This window comes from Rhinolophus sinicus, chromosome 17 (genome assembly GCF_057876585.1).
Source record: "Rhinolophus sinicus isolate RSI-liver-muscle chromosome 17, RSI-T2T, whole genome shotgun sequence".
In the NCBI taxonomy this organism is placed as follows: Eukaryota; Metazoa; Chordata; class Mammalia; order Chiroptera; family Rhinolophidae; genus Rhinolophus; species Rhinolophus sinicus.
In genome coordinates this window covers 70,796,701-70,816,161 of record NC_142517.1, presented here as the reverse complement: position 1 = coordinate 70,816,161, position 19,461 = coordinate 70,796,701, and the positions used below count along the sequence as shown (strand labels likewise).

The 19,461-nt window shown below is 40.6% G+C and overlaps 1 protein-coding gene across 1 annotated transcript in view; it reads left to right on the top strand.

Moving 5' to 3' along the window:
• Positions 1-15,878, top strand: part of PLCXD2 (phosphatidylinositol specific phospholipase C X domain containing 2) — a 49,832-nt gene extending 33,954 nt beyond the window's left edge. The window contains exons 3-4 of the mRNA XM_019715180.3: positions 2,205-2,446; positions 9,221-15,878. Of these exons, the coding sequence (XP_019570739.1) occupies positions 2,205-2,446; positions 9,221-9,380 (402 nt within the window). The 3' untranslated portion in view covers positions 9,381-15,878. The remainder of the gene's footprint in view (positions 1-2,204; positions 2,447-9,220) is intronic.
• Positions 15,879-19,461: the final 3,583 nt, after the last annotated feature.

The window sequence follows — 19,461 nt, the reverse complement described above, 5'->3', positions numbered from 1 at the left end:
TTGGTAATTATGGATTTTCAAGGTACAATGAATTAGAAAACTTAATCTACAGATTGGCAGTGTTTAGAATCTTACTGAGAAGGTAAGAATACATAATACTGGTAAAATACAGAACAATCAATACACAATTGCAAGATAAAACTGCCTCAAATGTACTATACAATGAAAGGCATTTTGTAATCAATCAATTTAAAAAATAGTACATAGTATAAATCTATCTCCCAGGGGCCTCCAGGAAAGGAACGATCAGAATAAGAGGAGGTCAATGAAGGAATAATTCTCAAAGGAAATGAAACTTTAAATCTGAGTCTCAAGAAAAAGAACTCAATGGATGTAAATTGCTGAGCAGGAGGGGAGAGTATTTCAGAGAAAAATACAGCAGAGTGAGGTGGGGCAGCAGATACAAAACACAGGCCCTGGACAAGAGTTTCTGCCCCTGGAATTGAGTAGAATAAGAGTTGGTTTGCTAGCCTACTGTAAACAGAAATTCTCCATGTAGCCTATAGGATCAGATTGCTTAAGAAGGCTCTTTGAGGAAAGGCATAAAACAAACTCCTTTTGTATAATTTGTACTTTTTGCATCTTTTCCAAGGCAGAGTAAAGAACAGCACCATCTTCTCATCCCCTGACATTTTACCCAGGGGCCAGGCAGCACGGGAGATGGTCAGACAGGTCAGACAGGCCCTGTCGGAGGATCACACATCCCCACCCCACCCCCAAGCTCCATTTCACAGGCCAGCTTTCCTCACTTATGTATGCTAGAAACCCCAGCCTTCCAAAACAGCCAATTACACCGCCAGCAGGAAATCCTCCCCAATCTCCCAGACAATCTGCTTATAGTGAGCCTGTCATTAACCTCATTAACACACGTGTTTACCACACACATCATTAGCAGTCGGTCAGACGTTACTCAAAACCATTAAAAACAAGAACAACTATTAGTAGCTTGTTCAGTGCTTCAAGCCTGGAACTCCCTACCTCTAGGCCTCCTGGAGCAGTTGGTCAGGCACTTTAGTTAAGAGCTAAAAGCACACTGGAAACAAGACACATTTAGAGCCTTCCTTCTTGGGTGTCTGGAGGATTATGCTCTGGGCCAGCTATTTGAGGATTGCAGTCCAGGGAGTGTAAACACACCCGCTGGACATTCAGATAGAGTTCACTGGTGCCCGGAGGGGGAAAAATATATTACTTCTGGAAACCTAAGCAGCAGAGTTCTGAATTGGGACAATCAAAATAGCAATTCCCCATCCCTCGGCTGCCTCTCAGAAACTCATTAATGCTGTAGATGTAGCTCGCTAATTATTTTCAAAATCATCACCATCCTGAGAGATCCCTGTGGAGACCCATCACCTCCTGGAAATCTCCCCTTCCTTAAGTAGCTTGCTCCTGCTCTCTTCTGGGAAAGGTTATTTCATTCAGAGTCAGCACGCACAATTGAAAATCTATGTACTCCCAAATTAGTTCAATGTGTTGATCTCAACTCCAAGAGCTAAGTGTCAATTTTGTGAGCGTCTGAGTCATAACTTGTAGCTGCAGGGGTTCTCCACCTGGGGTCCAAAGAATTTCAGAAGTCTGTGAATTTGGATGGGAAAAACTGCATATTTATTCTCACTAGACTTTAACTGAAAATTAATATACTCATAGATGATGAGTGCAGGCAGGCATGCTTAGCAGTATTGGCCCTACCTGTAACTTGGTCCCTGTAGAAATCACAGATATTTCCATATCACATTTCAGTGACTGCAGATATCTTGAAATATCATTTGTACACACATCATTAATTCAAAATTATGGAACTTGTTAGACTTACCGCAAAATATTTTTACTTAATGTGCTTACGAGCACAAACATTAATTTATAGCAAATTCAATGAACATATTGATAGGTCTATTTCCATCTCATTGATTTCCTGTGTAATCCTATTTTACTTTATGCATTAATTTAAATCATAGTCTGAGAAGGGATTTAGGATTTTGCCATCCTTCCAAAGGTGTTCATGACAAAAATAAAGAATCTTCAAGCTAGACATATACAAGTACTTAAATCTTTTCTTATTGATGTTTCTAAAAGTATATATAACTGTTCTTGAATTTCCACATGTTTATATTTGTTTTCCTTTTTTCCTCTCAATCAGCATAAAGCCAAGGAATTAATGTTCAGCTCCTTCCTGAATTGCTCTCCCTTTTCTGCTTTGAATGTTTCAGGTCCTTATTTTCTATCACTGTCCCTTCTACAAGCAATACCCCTTCCTGTGGCCGGGAAAGAAGATCCCAGCGCCCTGGGCCAATACCACAAGTGTGCACAAACTAATCCTCTTCCTGGAGACCACTCTGAGTGAGCGAGACCCGCATGGCACCTTCCACGTCTCCCAGGCGATTCTCACCCCCAGAGTGAAGACCATCGCCCGAGGCCTGGTTGGAGGCCTCAAGAACACTCTGGTTCACAGGTAAGAATTAGCTTCCATCCCACAAGTAAGGTGTTTTTAAAAAATAAGAAAAATTAGAAAAAAAATTTACCTGAGTTCTCTTCTGAACAAACAGCAGTAAAACCGTATAGTTTGGAGATTTAAAATAACAGCAAAACAAAATACCTTATATTTAAAAAACTTTCGTTTGAGGTGGCTTGCATTAACTGGCCAGAGGCTCTCTAAATACTTTATTAAAATGTACATACTATACCCTAAATGCACTCTAAATTTTGATACTAAAGCAAAGCATTTTAAGCCAATTCCAGCACGTGGTCCCACTGTGTTCTTGCCCTTGCCCTTGCCGCTGGCCCAAGTACTCACCTAAGAAGCGTTAAGTGAGACTGTTGTGCAAGGTGCCAGGGATTCAGAGGTGGCCTGCAAGGATTTGGGATGTTCTTCTCCCTCCCATAGTAGCAACGAGTCCTAAGAAGCAGCTTAGGATGCCATCCACCATGCCATAGCTTCAAATACTTTCTCAGAGTAGACTCAATCCTGACTGCACAGTCAGATAGGAGAAGCATCGGGATTTTGTATTAGAGGATATCCTTTATCCTGGATACCAGTAGATGATAGGTGTTGTCAAGAAAAACAATGCCTTGTATATATGTGCATGCATGTGTGCATGCCTATGTCTGTGTACATGTACACATACATGTTTATGTCTGTCTGTGTGTAAAGGGCCTGTTATAAATACAGTTGGATGATAGGGCCTTCCTTGCAACCCACACTGAGGAAGATAATATGCTTGGGTAAGAGGGAATATTTACAAGAGTCACTTTGGTGCCTGAGTTCCAGGTGGTGAGCACCAGAGTTCAGATAGTGAAAGTTGCATCCAAAAGCGTGTCCCTGTCTATTTGGCTCTAAATTTGGATAGCGTGACTTCAGATAGCAGGAGTTCAGCTGGCAGGAGATTAGATAACAAACCTGAACTTCTCTTTCTCAGGGAGAGCTCCTGGTGAGGTTGCCATGAACAAAACCAGAAACCCCTTTTTGTGTGGCTCTACTAAGTCTCCACTGAATTACTTGTACTGACCTTGGAAAGGAGCATTTCATAAACCAGTGATAGATCTCTGAAAGATCCTCCAGAATTATAAACTTTCTTGTTTTATAATACATGTTCCTGTAGCCATGCCATTTTCCTCCTGCCTTTGGTAAATTCAGATTAACATTATTTATTTATGTATTTATTTAACAAAGATTGAATACCTAGGAGGAGCTAAGTCCAAAGATACCAGATAAATAATGTAGTCTCTGCCCTCATGGAACTTACAGTCTATCAGAAAAAATAAAGATAAATTTCTAAAAAAAAAAAAAAAAAGTGAAAAATCACTATTTGTGGAGACAGAGCCAGGAGTGCAATTTCCAGGCTCTTGGCCTCACGTGGAAAGGTGCTGGCTCGGGTAGTAAATGGCCATCAGCTGTGATCAGATGGCCATCAGCTGTGGCTAGTTGGCTGTCAGCTGTAACCAGTGAGCCATTGGCTGCTAATATAACTGCTGTGGCTATGCTAGCAGCGGATGGTAGCTGAGCTAGCAAGCGTGAATTACAGTTAGCACTGCGGATTGCATCTAGCAAGTGGGGTTGGTTGGTTGGCAGAGAAGTGGACCGCAGGTTGCAGATCATGTAGATCCTGCTTCCTGTGTCTCCAACCCAGCCGCCAGGGAGACTATAGTGGTATGACTCCCCTATCTATGGCTCCGTGGGTGTTCCTTTTTGGCCTCACCATATCCTGCGTTCTTGTGTGGGGAGCGGGACCAGAGACCCCACATGCCACCCTGCATGACACTTATAAAAGTCTGTGCAGAGAGCTGCACTAATAAGGAAGATGGCATTATTTAAAAATAAGGATGTTATATCTGTATACTGTATTCTGAATATGCAGTCCCCTCCTACAAATGATTTCATTTGATTCTTAAATTAAGCCAGCCTCTAGGAGGGCACACTGTCTAGAGTACATTATCATCCCCAATTCAGAGAAGGTTCAGTGACCAGGACCCACATAGCTGGTAAAAGTCAATAATATGTCTCAACCCTGGGCTTCTGATTGCCAGACTATTACGCTTTTCAGTGTTCAACACTGACTTGATATAGCACAGTTCAGAGCCCTCTTCCTTTCTGTGCCACTGGTAGCAAGCAGATGCCTCCAAGATTGGAAAGATACACAGGCATCTTGACTCCTCCTGGTCACAAGAATATTACAAGCATGCCGCCTGCATTTCCGGGTTTCCAGATCAACAGAAGGGAGAAATTTGCTTAAGAGTTTGTTCCCTAACACCAGCACAATGTGTGGCTGTCATTTCCTCTGAGCTATTGAACAAGTATAAGAAAGAAGGAGTTGTCACAGGGTCTTCCCCAGAATGCCAACACCCAGAAGGTCTGTCCTAACTCAGGCATGCAGGGGTGCTGTCAAACTGCTCCTGGGCACTGGTTATCAGCTTAACCAAGAGAAAACGAAGGTATATTTTCTGACAAACATAGAGGTGGTTTTCTCAGTAGAGAGTTAACCCTCCTAACTCAAGTGAATTTCATACCTGAGATCTTATTCACCTTGGTTCATCACCCTAAAAGGAAGCGATGAATAGATGTTCTGACTGAATTTCTATGACTTTTCCCCAGATTCTTAGAAACCTTGCACTCCCACCAAAATCAAATGAAAGTAAGTTCTGCCTCAGCTTGAGGACAGAGCAGCCATGGGACTGTAGAAGGGGACCCAGACTGAAATCAGAGGCCCGAAATTGAAGCCTAACTTGGTCCTTGTTTGGACTGAACTGTGTTCCCTGAAAATTCACGTGTTGAAGCCTAAACCCCCAGTACCTAGAATGCAACTATATTTGGGCATAGGGCCGAAAAAGAGGTAATTAAGTTAAAATAAGGCTGCTAGGATGGACCCTAATCCAATCTGATCACTGTCCTTATAAGAAGAGGAAATTTGGACACACAGAAAGACAACAGGTATGGGTGTGCACAGAGGAAAGACCATGTGAGGACACAGTGAGAAGGTGCCATCAGCAAGCCAAGGAAAGAGACCTCACAAGAAACCAAACCTTGGACTTCTAGACTCCAGAACTGTGAGAAAATAAAATTCTGTTGTGTAAGCCACCCAGTCTGGCATTTTCTTATGGCAGACCTAGCAAACTAGTGCAGTCTCTTCTCAACAGAGTGGCCTTTGACAAGTGTGCTAAAGTTTCCTCACCAGTGAAATGGGGTAACTAATACCACATAAGATATAGACTGTTAACATGAAAAAGCCTACCACAGTACCTGGCACAAAATAGGCATGTCATCCCTACTTGTAAGGAAACCCAGAAACAGTGGAGTGAGCCTCAAAGTCCAAGGGAAGTTCCTAACCTGCTCTGCAGCCCTTAGGATTTGGTGCTTCATGTCCTGTCAGCAGTATCTGGCTCAGCCTTCTGCACTGATCTCTCAGCTTGGTGAATGCCAGGAGTGAAGAAAATAAGTGGCTCCTCCTCACAGTGGGTTCTACATTTCCTTTTCTTTGTACATAATACTGGTTATTTGATACTTGCCTTGGAGAAAGTTGACATATGCAACCCGAAGCTGACACAGAGCTCTTTGTGACCGGAAACCGCAGGTGCACGCCTTTCCCACATTTCTCTGCTCAGGCTCCAGGGATCCCCAGAGGTTTGCTCTTTCTGGAGTCAGCTGGAGTTGCCACCAAGCCTTTAATTTTCATTTTCCCATGGTGACCAGAAGATGGCGCCTGCATTTCATACTTAAATACTGACTAGCAATTTTTTAGTCTTGAGTGGATCAGAACTGCTGTGGCCTTCATGTGAACCATTGTGCATTCCAGGTCTCTCTCTCCAAGACGAGACTGTCTTTGCAGCCCTTCGTTCTCAGACCACAACATTTTGTCACCTAGACTGCAGAGTGTGACTAACCACTTTAGGAAAGTTTCTTACCCTCATCCCCCAAATGTCTCTACCTCACACTCTACCATTTATGATTCCTTCTCTTGTGCCAAACACTTATATAGTGCTTACTGGATCCCCAACATGGTTCTAAGCACTTTATATGAATTTATTTAATTCCCAAAAAAACTCCATGAAGTAGATATTATTATTCCCATTTTACAGGGGGAGAGACTGAGGCACAGAGAAATTGAATGAGTTGAATAAGGTCAAATTGAGGTTATCATGTCTTCAGGAGTCCCAGTTAAAAATGGAAGTATCCCGGTGATGGTAGTCTATTAAGTCATAACCAGCTATCGATATAAAAATGCAAATTGATTTATGAGATACATTTTAGCCCATGGCCGATTATAGAGTGAGGTAGGAGACCCAGGACTGATTATAATTATCATGATAAGAGGGAAAGAAAGAGGAGAGGGAAAAATTCTACCAATGGGTTGTCTAGGAGAAGACTGAGAAGTCAGGATGTGCATTCAAAGAAAGGAGGGCAGCTTCGAAGAAGAAAAGGAAAGACGATGACAACCCAAAAGAGTTACCAACGGGAGAGTAAGAAGCCTATTGAGATAATAAACTTTGCTTATTTTAAATTTTGGCCTAGAGCAAATTTTTTCCTAAAAAATCTCCATACCTTTGACTAAAACATAAGCCCTATTTTGTGACTTCCTTAACAGAGTTTCAATTTATCGAGTGTTTAGTGAGCTATTTTTACCATGATGCAAAACTATGAGGACACTTCATACCTCCCTCCTCTCTACACCCCCCCACCCCATCCTGTGGTATTTTACCCTTACTAGTAATGTAGAAAGTGTCATAGAATCATCATCATTGTTTATGTTACTAAGTTGTGAGCTTCTATGCACAAAACATTCTAGCTATCACATAGAAAAGCCCTCAAATTATAAAAAGGTACTGGCAGAATGTGTTTGTGGGACAACGGAGTAAGCACTGGTCTATTAAGAAGCCACATACACTGCTGGAATAACTGTACATATACATGGAAAATGTGCACCTTGACCCCTACTTCACACCATATATAAAAATTAACTTGAGATGGATCTGAGAACTAAACATAAAAGCTAAAACCATAAAGCATTTAGAAGAAAATACCTTGTGACTTGGGAGTAGGGAAAAGTATCTTAGGTCAGTCACAGAAACTATGAAAGAAAAAATTGATATGTTAGACTCCATCAAAATGAAGAAATTCAACTCACTAAAATATACCAGTGAAAAAATTAATATGCAAGTTCAGGCTGGGATATAATATCAAAAACTATATCTGACAAAAGACTAGTATCCAGAATACATAAACAACTTCTACAACTCAACAATTAAAAGGAAAAGAAAAAAAAGAAAGAATAGGTAAAAAAAAATTGAAGAGATACATCCCAAAGAAGGAACACAAATGCCCAATAAGTACCTGACAAATTGCTCATTGTCATTAGTCATCAGAAAAATGCAAATTAAAATACTATGAGATCTTTTGACACACCCACTAGAATGTCTAAAATTAAAAAGATTGACAGCACCAAATTTTGGAGAGGATGTGAAGCGGCCGGAACTCTCATACTCTGTTGATGGGAAAGTGCAATGGAATGACTTCTTTGGGAAAAGATCTAGAAATTTCTTATAAAACTAAATGTAAACCAACCACATAATAAAGCAATTTCACTCCTTGGTATTTATCCAAGAGAAATGAAAATAAATGTCCACTAAAAGACTTTTTAAGAACGTCCATAACAGTTTTATTCATAATATCTAAAAACTGAAAATATCCTGTTTATCTTATCCATCAATAGGAAAATAGATAAACAAATTCCAGTATATTCATACAATGGAATATTATTCAGTGATTAAAAAAAAGAGCAAAGTACTGACGCGTGCAACCATATGGGTGAATTTCAAAACTATAATGCTGAATGAAAGAACCTAACACAGAGACTATATATTGTATGGCTTATATGATGTTTTAGAGCATGCAAATTTAATCTGGAGAGATATAGAGATAGATGATAGATAGATAGATAGATAGATAGATAGATAGATAGATAGATAGATAGATAGTTGCCTATGGGAGGATGGGTCAGGGATTAAAGGCGAAGGTGCATGCAGGAATTTCTGGGGTGCTGATAATTTTCTATACCTTGATAAGGGTATGACTTATGTGTATACCTTTGTCAAAACTCAGCTAGTGTACACTTAAGATTTGTGTGCTTTAATGATATAAACTTTATGTCAAAAGAAAAACTGAAAACAAATATGGAACCCTTGTTAATGGTATGCATTCTGAGGTATTTAGGGGATTTGTGTAGATATTTGCAGTTGGAATTTGTGAAAAATATAAGATGTATTGATGGAAGGATAGAGTGATGGATTGATGGATAGATGTGTTGATAAGCAAGTATAGTAAAATGTTAGTGGCAGAATCTAGATGGTGGAGATACTTACTGTAAATTTCTTTTGTGTTGCAATATGTTTGAAAATTTTCATGATAAAAACATTTACGATAAAAAATTAAAGAACCTGTTAATAAGTAGGCTCTTCACCTTAGTTTTCCAAGGTCCTGTTGACATGGATCTCTTTGGCCCTTGGGTCCAATAATCTCTTCCAGCACAGAAACCCTGAAAGTACACTTCTCTGATAGGCTGGCTACCACTTCATCCCTGAAAGAGATATGGAGCTTAAATGGACAAATTCTGAGGGCTCTTGCTTTTATTGAGATATTTTTGTTACATTGACGGAAATGTTTTATTTCCATTTCTGGAGGAGTCTTTCTAAACTCTACTGTCTGTTTTCTCTTCTTCTCCAATTTTCCTCTGTATAGGAATCTTCCTGCCATCCTAGACTGGGTAAAAACTCAGAAGCCTGGAGCCATGGGTGTCAACATCATCACATCTGACTTCGTGGACCTGGTGGACTTTGCCACGACTGTCATTGAATTGAATGACCTCCTACAGGAGGATAGAGCTTTGGCTAAATGCTGATTTTATTTTTTATTTAACTTAATGTTGAATTTGTTGATCCAGGCTAGAGTTCTGAAGGGTTTTCTGTTAAGATACCCTTTGGGCAGTGATGGTGAAGTAAGAAGAGGAGGGCATCTTTTTTTCCCTCCTCACAGAGCCATTTGGATAAAATTACTGAGCTTTTAATTGCCTTTTTCCCAAATGAGACTTTTGAAAAACTTAAGTCCGAGGGAAGAAAGTGTGTTTCATGTGATCAAGGTCAAAATCTCCCCAATGGCTTATGATGTTGAATGTAATATGGAAATGGGGTCTCCAAGTTCCATTAGGGTACTGAGTGTCCCCCTAATTGGCATAGTTCCCTGTTGTCTTCCAGGATGTTGCATTTGGCTCAGTAGGAAGACTGAACCAGAAAGGTATTCTTGATAAAAAAAGAATGGCTCATCGCAGGTGTAGACTGCCCTGTGGGGTGGCCCTAACATCAACCTAGAGGCTTGAGGGGAGAAAGGGTTAAACACCAGTTCTCTCTAGATATGTTGAATGCCACCACTTCTTCCCTGGGAGAGTAAGACATTTATCACCAAGGTATTTCAGCTACAAGCGGTTTTTACATAGCTTGTGCTTGGTACACTGGTCAACTTCATTCTTTAGATAAAGAGTGCGTACTTTCCTTGATGTCAGAAATGTGTTTCCCTGTTTTAAAACCCTGATTCCTTTCTATGTATTTGGTTCCCTTCTTAAAAGTGAAAGGAACAATGATGGGAGATCTTTTCAATGTGGGGCCCAACAAGAAATAGACATGCATGTTTGTTGCATGCTGGATTTTTTTTTACTTTTTATTTTATTCTGCAGTTTTTCCCAAAATGGCTGTCAGGTAAGCACCTGCATCATTTTGGCAAAGTCCTCTTTGGAGTGGGACCCTCATGCCAGATCTTAGAATTGCATTTCACTGTTGTCTACCCAGAACTCGGGTCTATGCTGTGACACAACGCTAATGGAAGGTACCTCATCCGTGACAGTGTGGAGGCAGACACAGGACACATGGGAAAGTGCAATGGATTTAAGGAGCAGGCTCCCAGTGGGTTTGGAGCCATTCTGTAACTCCTTGTAAACAAGACTACCTCGGGGACGTTTAAGATGACTTGTGTGTCATCAAGTGAGAAATACGCAGTGTTGGAACATTTCCAGCTTATGTCTTGATTGTTCTACTTTCTGCAGGCTCTTTCGAGCCTACTAATCACCACTGCATGAAGGCTTTGAAACTCAAGAGGGGATTTTTTTTTTTAATTGATAAGAGGTGCCTAGCTATAAAGAGCCCTCTTGTGTTTTTATTTATTTATTCATTTATTTATTTGTAGATTAAGTATCTTCAGTGCTTCTTACCTTAAGAGCACTCACAAAGGAGCTTCCTGAACTTTTCTTACCAGGCCGGATGCTGCCATGGTCTTCTCCCTCAGCAGGACCGTGCATCTCAGGACTGTGAGTGACCTCTGACTCTGTTATACATGTCCTGGTCTTCTATTCACGTAGGGAGCAGTGTTCGTGTGTGGTGTGGTCCAGATCTGAGAAGCCACTCCCAAGCCACGCACTGGGGCAGATGAAATGGGCCATAAGGAACTCTCAGTTCTTGAGGAAGACCCTCCATAAGACGGTTGAAATGAAGGAGCTAGAAAGAAAACTGGGCACGGGAATCTGTGCATCTCGATGCTCCTCAGAACTGTCTGAAAATCCCTAAGGAACTGTCAGCTTCTGGGTTCTTAAGGAGGAAAGATAAACATGGAATCCTGGATGGATGTGACATGGTTAACGATCATTGGACCACCTCCCAGTAGCTTCCCATGTCTATTCTTCAATGTTCATTGCTGGATTTGCATGTTGCCTGCAGCGGGGGTTATCCTAGGGGAGCTAGTCCAAGCACATGCACACCCCCAACCCTTGGTCTTCCAACCCTTACTCTCCATAAAGTGACTTAAGCCTGATCTTTAGCTTCCATAGCTCGAGGAGGTCACAACACAAACACCTGTGGGAAATCTGGTTTAACTTCATTCTCTTGCATTTGAACCCCTCTCCAAAGAGATTTCTGGGGTTTTTATTCTCAAATTCTTTAGGGTCTTCTCTGGAAAAGAGTAAGAAAGTGAGTGCCCTCACTTTCTCAATTTTCCTTCAATTCTAATATTAAACTCCAGTGACAAGCTCTGAAATCCCTGGCCTACCCTCAGGGTTTTATTTGTTGTTATTGTTTCAGTTTGGTCTTACTTTTAACTCTTGGTTAATTGCTGGGGACTAGATTGGTTCCCTTCTTTAACCCATTGTTACTTGGCAAAGAAATAAGGAGGCAAGAGGAGAATTCGTCTCTGTTTTATTGGAGCCTCAGCTTTGACCAGGTGCTTGGTGCTATGTGGCCAGGGGTGTGACATGTACCTGCACAGGATGCCAGTGACACCCAAGGGCTGCTGACTGTTCAGTGAAATGTTTACTTGATTTTCTCCTTTAGTTTTAAAATATGTAATTGTGCTCGGGCTGTACCATTTCAGTGCACCTCAGTGTTTGCATGACAAGAGAAAAGTCATAGAGCAAAACACAAAAAGCACAGAAAACCGTTACCAAGGTCAGATGCATGGAGTCTTGCTCTGCGTGGCGAGTACCGGTGCTCACTCCTTCATGCTGCTTTGGGTTGCCAGTCTGGCTAACCTTTTGAAATTCTGTGCTGGAATTCTGGGAGTTAGAAGGAGGACTATTTATAATTCACCCTTTATAAACACCCTCGAACTGGCAGAACCTCTGCCTCAAGAAAGAGTTGCTCAACATATTGTAAGAGATGTGTGCAGTCTGCTCCTTGACCTAAAGCCAAACAAGAGACGCAGTGATGGGACAGAGGCAAAACAGACTTTAGTTCTGTGACTCAATTCACAACTGCCAACAATAAAAATGGTGAGCCAACCACATTGCTTATTCTCACAGCTCTGGGGACCTTTCAGATCAAACAAGGCTATCATATTCGCTCAGAGTTAACTTCAAGATCAGCTAAAACACTACTTGATTGAGCCATAAAAGGCTTTAAGATTTGGGGCCATAGTTATTTTGAAAAGTAGAGTTGAGTTTTTCATGAGCTCCCTGGCCACATTTCCATGGTGTTGTGGCAAAGGGGACCATCACAGGTTTCAGTTAAAGATTAGAGCAGTGTTTAAAGGCTTAAACGGGAGCCTATTAGAGTTACCACTGAGGTTTCATGGATACAGTAGATACACTTAGGATTGGAGAGAGAGATCAAGGTAGAATTGATGGAATGAGGAATTCTTGAGGATTAAATTTTAAATTAATGGCAGATCTAAAAGATCATGCCAAAAAATATATTTGTTGTATTAGCCTGTCTGGTAATTAAATTCAGTTATGTTCGTTAGTGCTCAGCCCAGTCCCCTGAATTCTTGAGAGCAGTTAAGTCACAGTCCGAAAAAAGAATTGTATATACATTCAAAGAAAAGCATAAGGTCTGAGCCCAGGTAAAGATCAACTCTAGTTCTTCTTTCGTGACCTCATAGTCACATCACAAGGTTCATGTTTCTGTTCAAGAAGGTAATGTGGTGGAGCATTCTGGAATTAAATGCAGTTTTGTGGTGTGACAGGATTTTCTATTTCTGTTTTTCTGAATCTGACCGTAAGAAAGTGCTCCCCACAGAGACATTACAACCCAGCCAGAAGGCTTAGCGCAAAGCTGAAGGCAGAGAAACAGAAGAGATGAGGACTGAAAGGAAACCACCTGATTTCCTGGGAAGCAAAAGGGCTACACAAATTCAGACCATCTGACAGAATTAGTCTGTGCCACAGTTGAAGTTTTGTAATGTTCTTTATGGGCTAATTGCAGATTTTTACTGTTAGGTTCTGGGAAACAGAAGAGGTTAGTGAACGGGGCACAGCCACAAGAACTACCCTCCCTGGCTGAGCAAGGAAGTGACAGTGTGCTAAATCTGCCTTGGTTCTTTTGTGTGGAATAAAGATGCAATCTTCCACTTTAGTGCTGTTTTGCAAACCATGGTCAACTAGCTCCCCAAAATATCAGGTCCCGGAGGATGAGGTTAAATGCCTAATATTAAGGGAGCATACAGTTGTGGTCGTTCTTCCCTATGTGTCATGGGTGGAGAAATGCTACTTGGGTTCATGTCTCAAAGGTGTGGTGTAGGATCCCAGAACTTGTCCAACACTGGAGCATTAGTGATACATATAGTGAGATGAGCAGGGCTGAAAAAAACCTGCTGACATGTCTGAGAGCCCTTGAGAGCTGGGCTTTCCCAAACACAAGCCAAATAGTCATGTTATGAGCAGAGGAAACGAATAGAAATTGATAACATGAAACTCCAAACTGACAGGAAGTTTGTTTTGTATGGCATAGAACATGATTGTCCCTCTGCATTCCACTAACTTTCCAGTGCACCATGGCCCTCGGCCTCGGACTGCTTCTTAGTATTTGCCACCATGCCTTTGTCACCCACAAATGTTGTTTTGGGTCACACAGGAGTGAACTACTTGGGTGATAAATGATTTGGCTGGAAACTTTACCCTTAATTCTAAATGATACTGAACAGCTCTTTACTGCCCCAAGGGATCCACTATCTCCTTATCCTTTGGCTTCTCCAACTTCCTACTAGAAATAGTGACACTCATGTTAACTGTATCAATGAGCTGGTCCTAACCCACAGAACACAGTACGCAATGCTATTGATGTTGTTGAAATAGCAGTCTTAGGCATTGTGAAAATAAGGCAACTCTCTCTATTCTGCAGCGGATATAGTATTCTAGTCTTTTCTCCAGCAAAACTTGTTCTTAGCACTTTTGAAATCCATTTCTAAGGCACATAGTTTGGATGAAACGGTTTTCTTCTCTTCACTGGGAATTCAATCCCATAGTCTACTGAGGCCCCAACAACAGTCGAGAGACATTTTCCATTTCATTCTTTGTCTTCTCCTTCCTAGGATACCAGTTTCTCCTTGTCTCCTGGCCATGCTTTATCATCTGCTGATTACTGTTAATCACAGGATGCTGGCAGAACATCCAATAAAAGGCACATACATTGGATAATGTACAAACACCCTCTTATCACGGTGTTTTTCTGCCCTTTGCTCTTCTCAAATGCATTATTCTGCCCCCCTCCCCACTCCCATCCAGTCACTAGAACTGTACCTGATTGGAACCCAGAATTTGGGGCCAGTACTTCATTCAGAGAGCAGGGCCTTACTCACACGCTTGGAGCCCAATGAGAAGCACAGTACTTTGAAAAGTCAAATAGGCCTTTGGTAGCTTTGTACATTTGCAGTTTTACAGTTGTTATTAGTTTATACCACTAATAACACTTCAGTCATGAATCTATAATATCAATATAATAAATTTTAGTACATATTCTAGAGATAGTGGTACCTTGCTGCTATTATACTTACTAATTTGCACCCCAATTAATAAGTATTACATACAGATTGTGTATGCATTATTGTATTGTATATGCATATATGTATTGTGGGTAAGCCAACTATAATACTTAAGCTCACTGGTCAGCAATTAGAAAATACAGTAGTTCCCCCCTTATCCTTAGGGGATATATTCTAAGACCCTCAGTGGATGCCTGAAACCATGGATAGTACTGAACCTTATGTATACTGCATTTTTTCTTACACACAAACATATTTTCAACTAAAGGAAGTACTTTACGGCTTCGCTTTGGCATATCTGAATTGTAAGCATCACTACTCTTGCGCTTTGGGGCCATTATTAAGGAAAATAGGGGTCACTCAAACACAAGCACTGTGATGCCACCGCAGTCAATCTGATAACCTAAATGGCTACTAAGTGACCAGTGGTCTGAGAGCAGATGCAGTGTGGAGACGCTGGACAAAGGGCAGGACAGCAGAGATTTCATCACACTTCTCAGAACGGTGTGCAATTTAAAACTTATGAATTTCTTACTTCTGGGTTTTACATTTAATATTTTGGGACTGTGGTTGACTGTGGGTAACTGAAATCGTAAGAAGCAAAACCTTGGAAAAGGGAGGACTGCTCTACAGATACTGTCATAGTGAAAATAAGTCTCGGTCAATTCAGTTGATACGTGAATCTGAAAATACTCTATTAGATATTATATTTTATCCTCTATGCTTGTTTTATATTACAGTGCATGCTGTTTGCTAAATTAAGTAAATAATAACAATAAATGATACCAATTTTAAGGTTAGAATTTAAATTTTGCATATATGCTACTTGATACTGAGAAATATATTTTGTGGCATAGTTATCTTATTCATACACATTTCACTTGGCTTTTTTCCCCCTAGGAAATAATTGTTCAAATATCTCTCTCTCTGTCTTGTAACCTGGATTATACTGCTTATCCAAACAAAACATTGTAAAGCCAGATTACCTCATTTTGACTGTGAAAAAAGTTCAATCGATATGATGATATGATGTCTCTTCTTGTATTTGGTTTGAACTACCTACATAAGCTTAAACCTAATAATAAATATAACACTTTAGCAGGCACTTCTCCTTTGTTTGTCAGAATATTTGATTATTGGTCCACTTCTAATTTTGTTTTAAAAGTTATAGACTCAGCATCAACAAAACACCTTATTATATTATATTGGATGAAGACCCTTTCGGCCATGTCAAGCACATATAGAATTAGCTGAACATGCCTGTGATCCGAAAATGAGCTGTGCATGAAATGTACACACAGCCTTGTCACCCATGCTGTTATAAACGTCATCTTCAGCACTTCATCTATTTCTACCAGCTTAGGTCAGGTTCTATTGACATCCATGTTCCCACCTGACTGCTATCTCCAGCCCACATTACTCTGAGTGGTTGCCAAATGCCCAGAAATAGAACACTGCAGAGATTATATGTTTGTGTGTATAAAGAACAAATAAGAGTGGGTCTACAGTTTTTGTTGGCAAAGAAATGTCCAATATTTTCCTCATTCCTAATTCTTTGTAATAGAATATCTGAGGTCACTTAATTTCAGTGAATTTCTCTTTTTTGTTCTATCCCCAACAAAAGTAATGGGCTAAGGTGCAAGTCCTATGTATGAATTTAGCACAGATTGAATTAATTCTAAGTCATCATTCATTTCATATAGAACAGATAATTGGAAATAATTATATTTCTGTTCAAGTTACAATTGAAGAACAGTCATAGTCAGAATTGTCTGCCTATACTTTTAGTTACTGTTTAGTGAATCCACCATACTGTCTTCTGCTTAGCTTTGATAAGCACCACTTTCAGTCATTCCCATTTGGTTTTTAAAAAATAGCATGATGCAGATAGCACTAGGTCCAAACATAAGCAAAGCAGTATAACCTGCATGGTGTAATTGCAAACTACTGGCCTGCCTCAATTTCTGAACATACACTTGGGTTGAGACATTGCCTCTATGACAATGGAGCTGTTACATGATGTATGAACTCTTTAATATCTAATCACAAATTAATTTACATATCACAACTGGGTTACAAAAGTTCTATTTAGCACAGAAACTAAGAACAGGCATTTCAGAGATGCACTGAGCTGGATTTGTATCCCCTGGCTGTGTGACCTTAGGCAAACTAACATCTCTAAATGTAGGATATAGGACTAATAGTGCCCACTCTGAGGGGTTATTGAGAAGTCCAAATAAGATAACATATGGGAAGCATTTAGCACAGAGCCTGGCACATATTAATACTCAAGAGTATTGGTCTTAGAAGTAGGGGTGAAAACTTTGCACCTACACCCTCCAAATAGCACCCAACATAATCCCTTCGACATGATTGACTGCTAATCATTGTGTTTATTAATGGATGATTTAGCAGGAGCTAATTACAGAAAGCAGAGAAATTCAGACAGTGAGAGAGAAAGTTGCACAATCACTGGACCAAATATGCGTTGCTCAGAGAGTGGGGTTCATGCCACTGGTGGGATGCAAGTTGATGTGGGTGGAAGAGAGCCACATCCTTGGATAGCATTGATACCATTAATCAATGGTATCATTCTGATTAGCTGAGAGGAAAGTCTTAGCTTAGTGAGGAAACCTGTCTAACCCTTGTTTATCTAGCGAAGACAAAAAAGGCAATAGTATCCAGCTAACATTTATCATTTCGTCTGTATTCTATTTATTTTGTGGTAACCTTCTCTTTATTGAGGTGATCTTGGGTTTGTCAATAGCGATATAAAATTTCCTGTCAAAATATTTAAGGTTTTTAAAGAGTCCACTGTGAAGAAGCTATGGGAGTGGCCTGTGTATGATCCTCTCCAGGTTGAAAAAAAAAAAAAAAAAAAACAGTTGGGTCCGTTGCACACTTTTGCCAAGAATTGGGTTTGGCTGTGCTCTTTGAACATCCTTAACTAACTAAATAAATATATAAATAAACCACTCTTTGAGATAGAAAATCACCTCTTTTTTCAGAAGGGAACTTTCTTCGTATTTCCGGCAGAAGTCCACACTCAGATCATGTTCTCTCCGTGTTGTCCTGTGCTGCAGTTTAAACGAGGGGAGGAAAGTACTGGAGTCACTCAATCCCATAGACCACTGGGCAGGGTTCGTATGGAATGCACATGGCAAACCCCATTTCTTCAGCTTGGAAAATGATTCCTTTTCTGTGAATCCCTGAGACTACGATGCCTGAATGTCCTGGATTTTTGGGTGTGTGTGTGTGTGTGTGTGTGTGTGTGTGTGTGTGTGTGTGTGTGTTTTCCAAAGGAATTCTTGCTCAAATGTATGTTTCTTCCTTTACCCCTCTGCAAATCTGCTCACTGTGACCTGAGGAGTGTTATTATTTTTAAGAGTTGAAACCTTTCCTCCTCAGAGAGGGTCAGAGGTTACAAGGATGGGACAGTGGCCAGAGCCCATGTGCCTCAAACCTCCCCCAGGATGGCCTGGACAGGGGCCAGTAAAACAAAAGTGCTAGTTAGACCAGGGTGTTTGCACAGCTGGGTAGTGTTTTTGGATAGCATGGGTGGAGAACGGGGACAGAAGTGTCAGCCTCTGTCCAGTAGCATCATGCGATTGAAAGAAGCCTTAGGCAAGCAGATGGCTTTAATCTAAGGGGCCTGGTGTCTAAAGAACAGGATTTATTCTGTGGAGAAACGCTCTAAGGAACAGAGCTCTTGTTGCAAAAGGAGGCCACTGAAAGCTGTTCTTTGTTTAACCTAAGTACTTCTCTGCTTTTTGGCCTAAAGACTTTCCTGCCCTGATCCACACTGGGTGTTTGCACAATCCAGGCTCAGGGAGTCTCATGTGTAGGCATCAGTGAAGTAGAAGGGGATCTGGAAGTTGTTGGATTGCCTTTTGTAAAGACTTCTCCCACCAACAACGCTTTGGCCATAGAACTAATTTGTCACACATCAGAGGAGTCGGCGGATAACTTCAGTGGAGCCAGACACCCTGAAATGACACACAAAATTTTAGACATATGTGCACTTTTTTCTGGTAGAGAATCTATAGCTTTCATCAGATTCCTAAAGGAATCTATGATCCTAAAAAGTTGTAAACCGCTGCCTTTCAAGTGCCTGTGAGAATTGGTGATCAATGAAATGATGGTAAGTGAGCAAAAGTGGTGGATTTAGGCTAGCGCTAGAAAGCCTTGTTCTTTCCTATTAAAAAAAAAAGATATAGTAAATTAAGACTCATATGAATTTATTGACTACAGGTGCTCTCTTTTAAGAGTCAAGGTTGGGTAAAACAAGATGAAAGGAAACCAAATAAGCAAGTCCAAAGACTTAGAGATAGATAGATGGACTCTATCTAGAGAGAGGGTGATAGGAAAGCCAGAGAAACCAGGCACTCTGATAGACACAGAAGGATGGCTGAGCCGTCTACATAGATGTAAGCACACCTTTCAGAAAGCCTTACATTAGAGCCTTCCCAGAGAAGGGCAACCAGGAGAGTGAAGGGTCCAAGAGTTATGTCACATGAGAAACTAGTAATGTTGAGTTTGGAAAAGATTGAGAGAAAAGTGACAGGAATATCTTCAAATATTATCAAATGGTTACATGTCTGAGATTTTAGAATCTTATGATTTTGGATTTGGAAGGGACCAAAGAACATTTGTCCAGGCACTAACATTATAGGAGAGAAAACTGAAAG